Genomic DNA, 16,478 nt, shown 5'->3' with positions numbered 1-16,478 from the left:
ACCTGAAACTTCTTTTACCCAGGGTACATTTCTTGGTACCCCACATCCTTGTTTCCTCATGTATAAAGTGAGAATGATAATATCCATGTCCCGGGTGTTCTTAAAATTGATTGAGGGAACATACATGAACATAGCCATCACATTGCTGTGGGCACACAAAAAACTTTCACTTATTTTTGTGACTGTGCCTGCACCTAGGAGATAGGAAGAATTGGTATTTTGAGCGAAGTACAGAAAAACATTTGACCATGCAACAAGCTCAGGAATATTAATCTCTAATTTTACTTTTCATGAAGCCATTGAGACCCAATTATCCATAGCAGTTAATTTCAGGGAGAGCTGTCTCTGTTCATGCTTGAGCAAAGTGATGGATGATTTATTTCATTTACTACTCATATGTGTGTCTTTTCTGTGTGTTGGGTATATTTAAATTTGATTTTCATGCTCATGATTTCTTGAATCTTAAAGGAGTTGTCTTATGCAATAGAAAGTGCTTGGTATCACAGAGCTGGCTCCTACAAAATTTAATAATCTCTATGAGCCAGATTACTCATTTGCCAAGTTAGGTTAATGACATTTACCAACTATTTTCTGAAGAACTGGGGTGAGGGTAACATATTACTATACTTAAAAGTATTGAAACATAATGATTACTATATAGAGAAGATAACAAACAATCTTTAAGATGCTTCAACGCTATTGAAAAACTTACCTTGTAGCCTTAGATGATCTTAATGATGTTCAGGGATTTTCAGAAATAATCCCATCTTCCAACTGATCTCTTCTTGGATAAGTAACTTACATTATGAAAGATATAGCACCCTCAGACCAAAACTACTTAGGTAATTCAGTAACATATCAAAAGTTGTGGAGAAAGTGTTTCTAGAAGTCTAAATCTTTCCTTCTAGCCTAAAGCCCCAACAGTTTTCATAGAAAATCTGGAATTTGAATTTAGAATGAATTCTTTTGAAAAACTATGGAAAATTGACCTATAGGTTTCTCTGGTCCTATAGGTACAGGGCAGGGAGTGTGGAGGAAACTCTTTCAAATTATTCATTGGTACCATAATGAAACTTGCTCTGGATATGTAACATCACTAAAACATTTTCACCCTGCACTGCATGGATATTTAAAGAGTTTTTCATAAAGGTTCAATGACCTTGTCTTTTAGCTGCTGGTTTCTCTCTCTGGAATTAATTATCCCCTATGACAGAAAGGATGTGTCTTAGAAGCAGGTATTCTGAAGAGACATGTTTGAGAAACATCCAATTTTGAATAGGGAATTGCATTCCCTCTACTCGGAACCAAAACATTCAAGAATTCCCTTTCTCTATGTAAACCTGGGCTTCTAAGAAAGCTGAATATCACGTGAATAGGAAAATGACTTAAGTCCAGAGTGAGGACCTGTGACGTAGTTAATCTGTTGCCTCATGTCACAGATAGAACTTTTGCCTTTGTAGCAATATTACAACTTTTCTGGAAACTTGTCCTGATTGCCTGAGAGCTAGAGCAGTGAGGGCATAAAATCAATGGAATGGCAGCCATTAAAGAACTGGACTCCAAAAGCTGTTGGACACATTCCTCAGAGGGCTATGGAAAGTAAACAGAAATTCCATGTCTTCCCAGTTAATAGTTGCTGGGACTTATGGTCTGGTTAGTAAGGAATACTAGGCAACTTTAAAATTGTGGAGTGATATCAAAACACAAGTAGAAAGTTCTAATTTTAACCACCAGAATTGTTCCACATTCTTTTTACTTGCTATTGTTAGTTATTTTCCTTCTAGTCAGTCTAGGAGGGTTATAGTGTTGTATTATTGTGGTTTTAATTTGCTTTTCCTGATGACTAATGAGGTTGAGCAATTTTTTACATGTTATTATTGATCATTTGTACATCTGTTTAAAAATATGTATAAGTCCTTTGTACAATTTAAAAATGGTAGTTGTAGGCTTTATATGACTACAAATGTTCTTTCTATATTCTAGATGTAGATCTTTCTTCATATCTATTTATACATAAAAATAAATATAAAAATATATTTGTAGTTTGCCTCCCTCCCATAATAGAGTCTTAAACAGAAAAAACAAACTGAGGTTTGATGGGGGTCTGGGAGAGGGGAAAATAGGTGATGTGTATTGAGGTGGCCACTTGTTGGGATGAGTACTGGGTGGGGTATGTAAGAGATGCATCATGGGAATCTACCCTCAAAACCAAGTGCACACTGTATACACTGTATGGTAGCTAACTTGACAATAAATTATATATTAAAATATATACTTATAGGGTCGCCTGTGTGGCTGAGTTGGTTAATTGTCCAACTTAGGCTCAGGTCATGTTCCCACAGTTCATGAGTTCGAGCCCGGCGTTGGGCTCTGTGCTGACAGTTCAGAGCCTGGACCCTGTTTTGGATTCTGTGACTCCCTCTCTCTCTGACCGTCCCCACCTTATGCTGTTCCTCCTTCTCTCTCAGAAATAAATAAAAACATTTAATATATATATAAATACATGTATATTTATATATAATTTATATATTAAGTCCAGTAGTTAAAGGCTTTTATTTAGATAGGATAAGCTCTCCACCTGTGTTCTTTTTATTGAGATTGATTTGTTATTTTAGATTCCTTTAATATTGTATATTTCTACACAATAGAATATAATTTCAGATTAAGATTGCCAGTTTTTCCAAGTAGTCTGTCAGGATTTTTACTGGAATTCTATTAAACTTATGAAATTAATGTAGTAAACATACCAAGTCTTCGAATCCATTAACATGTCATATTTATTTATTTAGTCGTGTATTTACTTTCACACTGTAGTGTTTTCTGATTTTCCTATACAGGTCTTGAATATATTTTGAAAATGTAATTTTCAAATATCATGATATTAATGTATTTCATATAGCATCTTATTTCTAATTGTTATTATAAAATACATTTCATATTTTGTTTGGCATTTTATTTTATAACCTTGTTAAATTAACTGATTTGATCTATTATTTGTTTTTGTAGAGCACTTAATATTTCTACTATTACAATCATGTCCTCTGTACATACATATTTTTTTTACAATTTCAATATTTTTCTTTCCAAACTGTGAGTCTTTTATTTCTTTTCTTTATTTTATTTCAAGGGGTAGAACCTGCGGTACAATGCAGAAATGAAATGACGAGTGGAAAGACCTTTGCTTCTAATTTTATTTATTTGTTTTAATGTTTTATTGATTTCTGAGAGAGACAGACAGACAGACAGACAGCATGAGCAGAGGAGGGTCAGAGAGAGAGACACACACAGAATCTGAAACAGGCTCTAGGCTCTGATCTAGCTGTCAGCACAGAGCCCAACGTGGGGCTCAAACTTACAGCTGTGACACCATGACCTGAGCCAAAGTTGGATGCTTAACCGACTGAGCCACCCAGGTGCCCCTGCTTTCAACTTTGGTATCCACCATAAAGTATGATGGAAGTTGTGGGTTTTATACAGATGCTTTTATCAGGTTGAGCAAGTTCCTTATTATTCTTTATTTGCGAAAATATTTTTTAAAAATCATCAACCTAAACTGTAATTTATCATTTTATATGCATCTATTAAAAGGATCATGTCATTCTTCTCTTTTATTCTAGTAATTTAGTGAAACTCACTGATTTATTTTTGAATGTTGGATGTTTTATTCCTGGCAGAAACTCTACATGGTCATGGTAAATTATTATTTAGAAAAATAGCACATTTCATTTACTAATATGGTGTTTAAAATCTTTGTGCATATGTTTGAAGAGATATTTGTTTGCCAATTTCTTTCCTGTAATGTGACTTGGCAGTTAGGCAGTACTACTTCATAAAATAATGGGCTTAGTGCTCTTTCCTCTATTTCTGAGAGACACTATGAAGAATTTTATGGTCAATTTTCTCTTTCTACCAATAAAGGCTATTGATAGTTTGATAGAATTTACACTAAATCTGTAGAACACTTTGAGAGGTCTTGATGTCTTAATTATACTAATCTTCTAATCCGTGAATATGAGATTATTTTTTATCATAAGGCTTCTTTAATTTCTTTCAAAAATGTTTTGAAACTTCTTTATTTCTTCCTTTCTCAATAGAATTCCTTTTATTTATGTTTTAAACCCAATTTCTCTGGTAAAAGTCTTTAAACATATTTATTTATTTATTTATTTATTTATTTACTTATTTATTTTTAACTTAAACTTTATTTAGTTAGCATACCATTTTCAGGAACGGAATTCAGTGATTCATCACTTACATACAACATCCAGTGCTCACCACAAGTGCCCTCCTTAATAGCCATCACCCTTCTAACTCCACTCCCACTCACCTCCCTCTATCAAACCTCAGGCTGTTCTCTATCGCTAAGCGACTCTTGTAGTTTGGTTCCCACTGTCCTCTCCCCCCCTCCCTTCCTGTATGTTCATTTGCTCTGTTTCTTAAATTCCACACATGAGTGATTTCATATGCTATCTGTCTTTCTCTGCTTGACTTATTTTGCTTAGCATAATCCTCTCTAGCTCCATCCTCATCATTGAATTGTAAATGGCAATATTCTGTTCCTTTTGACGGCTGACTAATATTCCATTGCATATATTATCCAATTTCCTTATCCATTCATCAATTGATGGACATTTGGGCACACTACATAGTTTGGATATTGTTAATGTTGTTATAAACGTTGGGATGTATGTATACCTTCGAATCCGTATTTTTGTGTCCTTTGGGTAAAGACTTAACAGTGCAATTGTTGTGTCATTGGGTAGTTCTATTTTCATACTTTTGAGGGACCTCATACAGTTTTTCAGAGTGGCTACACTACTTTGCACTCCCACCAACAGTACCAATGTCTTCTCCTTTCTCCTCATCCTCACCAGCACCTGTTGTCTCTTGTGTTGTTAATTTTAGCCATTCTGACAGATGTGAGATAGTATCTCACTGTGGTTTTGATTTGTATCTCCTTACTGATGAGTGATATTGAGCATGTTTTCATGTATCTACTAGCCATCTGGGTGTCTTCTTTGGAAAAGTGTTTATTCATGTCTTCTGCCATTTCTTAATTTGGTAATTTGCTTTTTGGGAATTGAATGTAATGAATTCTTTATTTATTTTGGATACTACACCTTTATCAAATATGTTATAAAACTGTAGTCATCAAGACACTATGGTTCTGCCACTGAAACAGACACATAGATCAGTGGAACAGAATAGAAAACTCAGAAATGGTCCTACAAATCAATGGTCAATTAATCTTCAACAAAGGAGGAAAGAATATCCAATGGAACAAAGACAGGCTCTTCAACAAATGGGTGTTGGGACTTTTGATTTCTAGAATATGATTCTAGCACCCAACAAATGGTGTTGGGACCATATGATTTCTAGAATAGCTAGGGCATGAGAGACATGTTTGGTTAGTTGATTTACATGTTGAACTATATGAACATCTTGGACTAACGCAACCATAGAAACAGAATTGTGCATGTAAAGGTCAGTCTTTCATGAGTAAGGGTCATTAGTCTGATCATAGTTCAAGGGAAACAGGGCCTGCTGGAGACACGATGTCTGTTTCCATAATCGAAAGAAGAAGTTCCCACAATAAGTTCCTTCACAAGGTGCAATCATCATACCAGGTTCAGAATAAGGGGACAAGTCACTCCTGATATTAATCAACAAAGTACCTTAGGGGGTTGGTGCTCAAACAGAAATAATTGAGTGGGGGTGGATATTGGTCGTCATCTGATTGGCAAGAGACCATGCAAACTTGCTTTAACCTCACCAGGAGTTTTCTCAACTAGTGGGCCCAGAATGACTCCCAACATGCAAGGAAAATGGAAAGTTGGGGTGATCTTTGTTACCCCCCAGGGGTTAAATGGCCCTTTGCTTATAAAACCCTATGGTAGTTTTTTGACATAATGTTATAGACACACTATTACTGTCCACCCAGACATATAAAAATAAGAGAATTATTAATAAGAATATGCAGGAGTTTATAGGTAAATACATACATATATATAGTATAGTCCATGTTTATGGCTTCTCTCTCTTGCACATGTTCCTGTTCCACTCAATGCAGAATCTATAATTCATAGTGGGTTTTTTAATTTGGTAGGTATTCCTTGCTGAGATCATCCAAAATGTCCTTTAGATCCTTGCTTCAGTTGAATCAATGTTGTCCTCCAGGAATATTTATTTCTCCCCTGAAATAGCTTTCCCACTACACAATTTCCTAATGGCATTTTTCATCTGGTCATTTCTCAAGGTATAGATTAAGGGATTTAACATGGGAGTTATCATAGTGTAGAACACTGCCACTGCTTTATCAATAGATAAAGTAGCTGTGGGTCTCATGTACACAAATATGCAGGGCACAAAGAATAAGACGACCACTGTGATGTGGGAGACACAGGTGGAGAGGGCTTTGCGCCTTGCCTCCAAAGTGTGGTTCCTTAGGGAGTGCAGAATGACCACATAGGAGACCATCAAGAGAAGGAAGTTTAAGACACAGATGAAACCACTGTTGGCAGCAACGAAGAGCCCTAGAGTGTGGGTATCAGTGCAGGCAAGATTGAGCAAAGGGTTCAGATCACACATAAAGTGGTCTATGACGTTAGGGCCACAGAAGGGTAATGGGATGATAAAGAGGATCTGTATCATTGCATGAAGAAAGCCTCCCACCCACACCATTTCCATTAGCAGGCCACACACTCGCTGACTCATGGTTGTCGTGTAGTGCAATGGCTTGCAGATGGCCACGTAGCGGTCATAGGCCATCACAGTAAGCAGGATGACATCAGCACCTCCAAAGAAATGTTCCCCAAAGATTTGGGTAATACATACACCGAATAGTATGGTTTTCTTTTCACGGAGTGAATCTACAATCAGTGTAGGGGTATTGACGGAGGAATAGCAGGCATCAATGAAGGAGATATAGGCCAGGAAAAAGTACATGGGGGACCTCAGTAATGGGCTGGCAGTGATAGTGACCAGAGTTAACACATTTCCTACCACAGAGACGATGTAAATGACCAAAAAAAGAAGAAATATGACTTTCTGCATCTTTGGATTCTCTGTGAGTCCTAGTAGGACAAACTCTGTCACATTTTTCCTGTTCTCCATTAATCCATACTATGGTTCATTACATTACCTGAAAAAAAAAATCCTTTTTGATTAATGCAACCTTGAATTTTTAAGTCTCTTCATCTAGTAAATAATAAAGGACTAGATTCTATAGAGTTGTGGATTCTCATGGAGTTTTCTTTCTTTTTTGAAAAAGAAACTAATATCTGAGTTCTGGAAGATTACTTACATTACCTCATGGGTGAAGATTCTGTTAAGAGTATAGACATGAGGAACTTTGTCAACACACAGGCAGGAGATCACCTGTGCACACCTCTTCACTTGAGATGATTTACACCCTATCTTGAAGTTGTCATATTGCAGCTAAGTTTGAAAAGAGTGGTAGGAAATAGATGTAAAGGCTTTGAATGTAAAGCTAGGGATTTTCCCTTTATTTTAGGAGATGGAGAACAATGGAAGGTAATTGAGAATATGAATGAAAGGATGAAGTGAAGTTGGAGGAAGGGTGAATCTTGGATATAACTCTGGTCAAGGTCTTTGCGTGTCTTGAATGAAGTTGGCTGAGGTTCAGTAAGGGGATGGAGGTCAGAAAAAGAAAGCCCAGTATCTGACTATTTAAAATAGTTGACAAAAAGTGTAACAGGGTATTTCTCATTAGAATGTAATAAAGGGCCCAGGAGCTACTACAAAATAACTGCTAATACTTGTTGTCAAAATCCAATAACATTCTAATAGCTGACAAATATATTTTTAAATGATTCACTGCTATGTGCATGGCATGGTATTAATCTGTGTGGTTAGCATTATTTCATCCAATTGCAAATGAAGAAGCAATCTCAGAGACTGAATAATGACAATAATAATGATAATATAAGCTAAAACTACTGGATACTTGCTGTGTTCAGTTTTGGTAGAAACGTGATTGTTTAATCCGCACTACAAACCTATGAGATGATGGAGAGCCTCGGTGTCTCAGTTGGTTCAGCATCCAACCCTTGGTTTCATCTCAGGTCATGGTCTGGCAGTTGTGAGATCGAGGCCCATGTCGGGTTCCACACTGGGCGGGGATCCTTGCTTGAGTTTCCCTCTCTACGTGAACATCTACTGCTCATTCTCTCTCTCTCACAAACAAACCAAAAACCTACAAGATGATTACTACTATAATTTTATACTTATAATGTAGGCAATACAATATAGAGAAGTTAAGGGTCTTGTCCAAGATCAAGCAGAGATTGAAGGACAGAGCCAAGATTATAATACAGTAACTTGTTAATTTTTTTCCTCCAAATTTTTAATCTGTTGTCTACATTGTTATGTTATCAAAAACAATGTTGAACTACCAATCTCCTTTTGATATGACCATAATAACTATAATGACTTTATTTTTATTCTTATTTATTTTTTAATGCTTTTATTTATTTTTGAGACAGGGAGAGAGAGAGAGATGGAGAGAGAGAGAGACAGATAGAGGTGGGGGGAGAGAGAGAGAGAGAGAGAGGGACAGAATCCAAAGCAGCCTCCAGGCTCTGAGCTGTCAGCACAGAGCCCAACATGGGGCTTGAACTCACAAACCGCAAGATCATGACCTTAGCTAAACTCAGATGCTCAACTGACTGAGCCACCCAGGTGCCTCTAATTGTAACGACTTTAATACTTTTTTGGAGGCAAGCGTACATGAAGCAATTTCATCAACACACACACACACACACACACACACACACACACACACACACCAGAATCACTAAATATTAACAAAAATGTGATTCTGCTTTTATTGAATATCCCTCTGACCTTGAACTCTTACGCAGCTCCATTTCCTCCCTTCCCAATCTGTTTACAAGCATGGATCCTCGGACTTTTCTGCAGTGTTGAAAATGACTATCACAGTTATTAAGTGTACTATATTGGTTTGAGAACCAGAGAGACCAGATTGGAATCTAGTCTTTTCCACCTGAAACTTCTTTTACCCAGGATACATTTCTTGGCACCCCACATCCTTGTTTCCTCATGTATAAAGTGAGAATGATAATATCCATGTCCCGGGTGTTCTTAAAATTGATTGAGGGAACATACATGAACATAGCCATCACATTGCTGTGGGCACACAAAAAACTTTCACTTATTTTTGTGACTGTGCCTGCACCTAGGAGATAGGAAGAATTGGTATTTTGAGCGAAGTACAGAAAAACATTTGACCATGCAACAAGCTCAGGAAGATTAATCTCTAATTTTACTTTTCAGGAAGCCACAGAGACCCAATTATCCATAGCAGTTAATTTCAGGGAGAGCTGTCTCTGTTCATGCTTGAGCAAAGTGATGGATGATTTATTTCATTTACTACTCATATGTGTGTCTTTTCTGTGTGTGGGGTATATTTAAATTTGATTTTCATGCTCATGATTTCTTGAATCTTAAAGGAGTTGTCTTATGCAATAGAAAGTGCTTGGTATCACAGAGCTGGCTCCTACAAAATTTCATAATCTCTATGAGCCAGATTACTCATTTGCCAAGTTAGGTTAATGACATTTACCAACTATCTTCTTAAGAAGATAGGGTGAGAACTTCTTAAGAACTGGGGTGAGGATAACTAATATTACTATACTTAAAAGTATTGAAACATCATGATTACTATATAGAGAAGATAAAAAAACAATTTTAAGATGCTTCAACGCTATTGAAAAACTTACTTTGTAGCCTTAGATGATCTTAATGATGTTTGGGGATTTTCAGAAATAATCCCGTCTTCCAACTGACCTCTTCTTGGATAAGTAATTTACAATATGACAGATATAGCACCCTCAGACCAAAACTACTTAGGTAATTCAGTAACATATCAACAGTTGTTGAGAAAGTGTTTCTAGAAGTCTAAATCTTTCCTTCTAGCCTAAAGCCCCAACAGTTTTCATAGAAAATCTGGAATTTGAATTTAGAATGAATTCTTTTGAAAAACTATGGAAAAGTGACCTAGAGGTGTCTCTGGTCCTATAGGGACAGGGCAGGGAGTGTGGAGGAAACTCTTTCAAATGATTCATTGGTACCATAATGAAACTTGCTCTGGATATGTAACATCACCAAAACATTTTCACCCTGCACTGCATGGATATTTAAAGAGGTTTTCATAAAGGCTCAAGGACCTTGTCTTTTAGCTGCTGGTTTCTCTCTCTGGAATTAATTATCCCCTATGACAGAAAGGATGTGTCTTAGAAGCAGGTATCCTGAAGAGACATGTTTGAGAAACATCCAATTTCGAATAGGGAATTGCATTCCCTCTACTCGGAACCAAAACATTCAAGAATTCCCTTTCTCTATGTAAACCTGGGCTTCTAAGAAAGCTGAATATCACGTGAATAGGAAAATGACTTAAGTCCAGAGTGAGGACCTGTGACGTAGTTAATCTGTTGCCTCATGTCACAGATAGAACTTTTGCCTTTGTAGCAATATTACAACTTTTCTGGAAACTTGTCCTGATTGCCTGAGAGCTAGAGCAGTGAGGGCATAAAATCAATGGAATGGCAGCCATTAAAAACTGGACTCCAAAAGCTGTTGGACACATTCCTCAGAGGGCTATGGAAAGTAAACAGAAATTCCATGTCTTCCCAGTTAATAGTTGCTGGGACTTATGATCTGGTCAGTAAGGAATACTAGGCAACTTTAAAATTGTGGAGTGATATCAAAACACAAGTAGAAAGTTCTAATTTTAATCACCAGAATTGTTCCACATTCTTGTTACTTACTATTGTTAGTTATATTCCTTTTAGTCAGTCTTGGGTTGGGGGGTTATAGTGTTATATTATTGTGGTTTTAATTTGCTTTTCCTGATGACTAATGAGGCTGAGCAATTTTTTCATGTTATTATTGACCATTTGTACATCTGTTTAAAAATATGTATAAGTCCTTTGTACAATTTAAAAAGGTATTTGTAGGCTTTCTATGACTACAAATGTTCTTTCTATATTCTAGGTATAGATCTGTTTTCATATCTATTTATACATAAAAAATAAATATAAAAATATATTTATAGTTTGTCTCCCTCCCATAAGAGACTCTTAAACAGAGAGAACAAACTGAGATTTGATGGGGGGCTGGAGAGGGGGAAATAGGTGATGTGTATTGAGGTGGGCAATTGTTGGGATGAGCACTGGGTGTGGTATGTAAGAGATGCATCATGGGAATCTACACTCAAAACCAAGGGCACACTGTATACACTGTATGTTAGCCAACTTGACAATAAATTATATATTAAAAATATACATTTATAGGGGCACCTGGGTGGCTCCGTTGGTTAAGCATCCGACTTCGGCTCAGGTCATGTTCCCACAGTTCATGGGTTTGAGCCCTGCATGGGGCTCTGTGCTGACAGCTCAGAGCCTGGAGCCTGTTTCAGATTCTGTGTCTCCCTCTCTCTCTGACCCTCCCGAACTCATGATGTCTCTCCTTCTCTCTCAGAAATAAATAAAAACATTTAAATATATACATATACACAGATATATTTATATATAATTTATATATTAGGTCATGTATATAAGTTGAGCATAATATAAAATATTTATACATAAATATACTTATATAGTGTTCTCCTAGTCCATGGATTGCCTTTTCGTTTTTAAAAAGATGACATCTAATGAGTAGAAGAGTTAAAACATTAATGTTTCACCTTTCAGTTTTTCTTATAGTTCATGCTTATTGTGTGATATTTGATAAATATTGATCCACCCTCATGTTAAAAATAAGTTTTCTAGTATTTTTAGATGTTTAGCTTTTAACACCTGGACTGTGACTCATTTTGAGTTAATATTTGTGTGTAGTGTGAGAGAGTAGTTGAGGCTGGATTTTTCTCAGATGGATATCCAATTGACCCAGCATAATTTTTTGGAAAAAAGTCTGTTCTTTTGCCAATGAATTAGCTTGATATGTTTGTAAAAAATTTAACACATTTTGGTGTATTTATGGACAGTCTCGTTTGTTCCAATGATCTATATGTGCATCTTTATATTAATACCACGGTGTTGTTTTTATGGGAGCTTAATAAAGTCTTTTTTAATTTTTTTATTTTTGAGAGACAGAGACAGAGCATAGTGGGGGAGGAACAGAGAGAAAGGGAGACACAGAATCTGAAGCAGGCTCCAGGCTCTGAGCTGCCTGCACAGAGTCCGACGCTGGGCTCGAACTCACAAGGTGTGAGATCATAACCTGAGCCGAAGTCAGACGCTTAAACGACTAAGTCACCCAGGTGCCCCAGTAGTTAAAGTCTCTATTTAGATTGGATAAGCTCTCCACCTGTGTTCTTTTTATTGAGATTGATTTGTTATTTTAGATTCCTTTAATATTGTATATTTCTACACAATAGAATATAATTTCAGATTAAGATTGCCAGTTTTTCCAAGTATTCTGTCAGGATTTTTACTGGAATTCTATTAAACTTATGAAATTAATGTAGTAAACATATCAAGTCTTTGAATCCATTAATATGTCATATTTATTTATTTATTTATTCGTCTATTTACGTTCACACAGTAGTGTTTCTGATTTTCCTATACAGGTCTTGAATATATTTTGAAAATGTAATTTTCAAATGTCATGATATTAATAGTATTTTATATAGCATTTTATTTATAATTGTTATAAAATTCATTTCATATTTTGTTTGGCACTGTATTTTATAACCTTGTTAACCAATTTGATCTATTATGTGTTTTTGTAGAGCACTTAACATTTTTACTTATACAATCATGTACTCTGCACATACATATTATTTTTACAATTTCAATATTTTTCTTTCTAACCTGTGTGTCCTTTATTTCCTTTCTTTATCTTATTTCAAGGGGTGGAGCCTAGGGTACAATGCAGAAATGAAATGAGGAGTGGAAAGACCCTTGCTTCGAGCTTTATTTATCTATTTATTTGTTTGTTTATTTTAATGTTTTATTTATTTCTGAGAGTGAGAGACAGACAGACAGACAGACAGACATCATGAGCAGGGGAAGATCAGAGAGAGAGAGAGAGAGAGCACAGAATCTGAAACAGGCTCCAGGCTCTGAGGTAGCTGTCAGCACAGAGCCCAACGTGGGGCTCAAATCTATAGCTGTGAGATCATGACCTGAGCCAAAGTTGGACACTTAACTAACTGAGCCACCCAGGCGCCCCTGCTTCCAACTTTAGTATCCACCATAAAGTATTATGGAAGTTGTGGATTTTAAACAGATACTTTTATCATATTGAGCAAGTTCCTTTTTATTCTTTATGTGCTAAAATATTTTTTAAAAATCATCTATCTAAACTTTAATTTGTCATTTTATATGCATCTATTAAAATGATCATATCATGAAACGATGCTCAGCATCCCTCCTCATCAGGGAAATACAAATCAAAAACACACTGAGATACCACCTCACATCAGTCAGAGTGGCTAAAATGAGCAAATCAGAGGACTCTAGATGCTGATGAGGATGTGGAGAAACGGGCACCCTCCTACACTGTTGGTGGGAATGCAAACTGGTGCAGCCCCTCTGGAAGACAGTGTGGAGGTTCCTCAAGAAATTAACAATAGAACTCCCCTATGACCCAGCATTATCACTGCAGGGAATTTACCCAAGGGATATAGGAGTGCTGATGCATAGGAACACATGTACCCTAATGTTCATAGCAGCACTCTCAACAATAGCCAAAACAGGAAAAGAGCCTAAGTGTCCATCAACAGACGAATGGATCAAGAAGATGTGGCTTATCTATATGATGGAATACTACACGGCAATGAGAAAGAATGAAATCTGGCCATGTGTAGCAACATGGATGCACCTTGAGGGTGTTATGCTGAGCGAAATAAGTCAGGCAGAGAAGGACGAATATCATATGTTTGCATGTATAGGAGGATTAGGAGGAACTTAACGGAGGACCATGGGTGAGAAGAAGGGGGAAATAGTGGGGGAGAGGGAGAGAGGCAAATCATGAGAGATTCTTGAATGCTAAAACAAACTGAGGACTGATGGGTGTGGGGCGGGATGGGGGAGATGGGTATGGATGAAGGCCTTGTGGGGATGAGCACTGGGTGTTATATGGAAACCAACTTGACAATAAACTATTTGTAAAAAAAAAATAATAATAAAAAAATAAATAAATTGATCATGTCATTCTTTTCCTTATTTCTGAATGTTAGATGTCTTATTCCTGGCAGAAACTCTACGTGGTCATGGTAAATTATTATTATTTTTAAAAATACAACATTTCATTTACTAATATGGTGTTTAAAATCTTTGTACATGTTTGAAGAGATATTTGTTTGCCAATTTCTTTCTTGTAATGTGACTTGGAAGTTAGGCAGTACTACTTCATAAAATAATGGGTTTAGTGCTCTTTCCTCTATTTCTGAGAGACACTATGAAGAATTTTATGATCAACTTTCTCTTTCTACCAATAAAGGCTATTGATAGTTTGATAGAATTTACACTAAATCTGTAGAACACTTTGAGAGGTCTTGATGTCTTAATTATACTAATCTTCTAATCCGTGAATATGAGATTATTTTTTATCATAGGGCTTCTTTAATGTCTTTCAAAAATGTTTTGAAACTTCTTTATTTCTTCCTTTCTCAATAGAATTCCTTTTATTTATTTTTAAACCCAATTTCTCTTAAAATTTTTTAAAGATATGTATTTATTTATTTACTTACTTATTTTTAACTTAAACTTTATTTAGTTAGCATACCATTTTCAGGAATGGAATTCAGTGATTCATCACTTACATACGACATCCAGTGCTCACCACAAGTGCCCTCCTTAATAGCCATCACCCTTCTAACTCCACTCCCACTCACCTCCCTCTATCAAACCTCAGGCTGTTCTCTATCGCTAAGCGACTCTTGTGGTTTGGTTCCCAGTGTCCTTCCCCCCCTCTTCCTGAATGTTCATTTGCTCTGTTTCTTAAATTCCACATATGAGTGAAATCATATGCTATCTGTCTTTCTCTGACTGACTTATTTTGCTTAGCATAATCCTCTCTAGCTCCATCCTCATCATTGCATTGCAAATGGCAATATTCCATTTCTTTTGATGGCTGACTAATATTCCATTGTGTATATTATCCAATTCCTTTATCCATTCATCAATTGATGGACATTTGGGCACACTACATAGTTTGGATATTGCTAATGTTGTTATAAACGTTGGGATGTTTGTACACCTTCGAATCCGTATTTTTGTATCCTTTGGGTAAAGACTTAACAGTGCAATTGTTGTGTCATAGGGTAATTCTATTTTAAGTCATTTGAGGGACCTCATACTCTTTTTCAGAGTGGTTACATCTGTTTGCACTCCCACCAACAGAACCAGAGTCTTCTTCTTTCTCCTCATCCTCACCAGTAGTTGTTGTCTCTTGTGTTGTTAATTTTAGCCATTCTGACAGATGTGAGATAGTATCTCACTGTGGTTTTGATTTGTATCTCCTTAATGATAAGTGATATTGAGCATGTTTTCATGTATCTACTAGCCATCTGGGTGTCTTCTTTGGAAAAGTGTTTATTCATGTCTTCTGCCCATTTCTTAATTTGGTAATTTGCTTTTTGGGAATTGAGTTTAATGAATTCTTTATATATTTTGGATACTACACCTTTATCAAATATGTTATAAAACTGTAGTCATCAAGACACTATGGTTCTGCCACAAAAACAGACACATAGATCAATGGAACAGAATAGAAAACCCAGAAATGGGCCTACAACTCAATGGTCAACTAATCTTCAACAAAGGAGGAAAGAATATCCATGGAAAAAAGACAGTCTCTTCAACAAATGGGTGTTGGGAAAACTGGGCAGCAACATGCAGAAGAATGAAACTGGACCACTTTTTTTTTACACAATACACAAAAATAAATTCAAAACGGATGAAAGACCTGAATGGGAAACAAGAAACTATAAAAATCATAGCGGGAAACACATGCACCAACCTCTTTGACCTTGCCCAGAGCAAGGTCTTCTCACCAGACACGATTCTGGTAGCAAGGGAAATGAAAGAAAACATATCTATTGGGACTTCACCAAGAAAGAAAGCTTCTGCACAGCAAAGGAAGCAATCAACAAAACTAAAAGGCAGCATATGGGATTGGAAGAGATATCTGCAAATGACATGGATTTTTTCCCCCCTCACTGTGCATGGAGCCCAATGCATAACTTGAACTCATGACGCTGTGATCAAGACCTGAGCTGAGATTAAAAGTTATTTGCTTAACCAACTGAGCCACCCACACATCCCTCTCTCTAGTAGTAATCTTTAGTAAAATATTGAATATAAGGAGTGGGAGTGAGCATCCTGGTACTGTTCTGACTTTGTGAGAGAAATATTTTGTGGGATGTGGTTGTTTACTTAGTGATTTGTCTAAATTATTTTTCTAAAATCTATATTCTTTGATATGTG

The 16,478-nt window shown here is 36.4% G+C and overlaps 1 protein-coding gene across 1 annotated transcript; it reads right to left on the bottom strand.

Moving 5' to 3' along the window:
- Window positions 1–6,183: 6,183 nt before the first annotated feature.
- On the bottom strand, window positions 6,184–16,141 carry LOC120227135 (olfactory receptor 4C46-like). Its single transcript, XM_039225297.1, has 2 exons — window positions 16,124–16,141; window positions 6,184–7,122 (listed from the first exon to the last, which is right to left on the bottom strand). Exon 2 carries the CDS (start codon window positions 7,111–7,113, stop codon window positions 6,184–6,186), a length of 930 nt encoding a protein of 309 aa, XP_039081228.1. The 5' UTR covers window positions 7,114–7,122; window positions 16,124–16,141.
- Between the last annotated feature and the right edge of the window lie 337 nt (window positions 16,142–16,478).

Source organism: Hyaena hyaena, unplaced genomic scaffold, assembly GCF_003009895.1.
Source record: "Hyaena hyaena isolate Hyena2069 unplaced genomic scaffold, ASM300989v1 scaffold_2018, whole genome shotgun sequence".
Taxonomy (NCBI): domain Eukaryota; kingdom Metazoa; phylum Chordata; class Mammalia; order Carnivora; family Hyaenidae; genus Hyaena; species Hyaena hyaena.
This window is presented reverse-complemented; position numbering and strand designations above follow the sequence as displayed.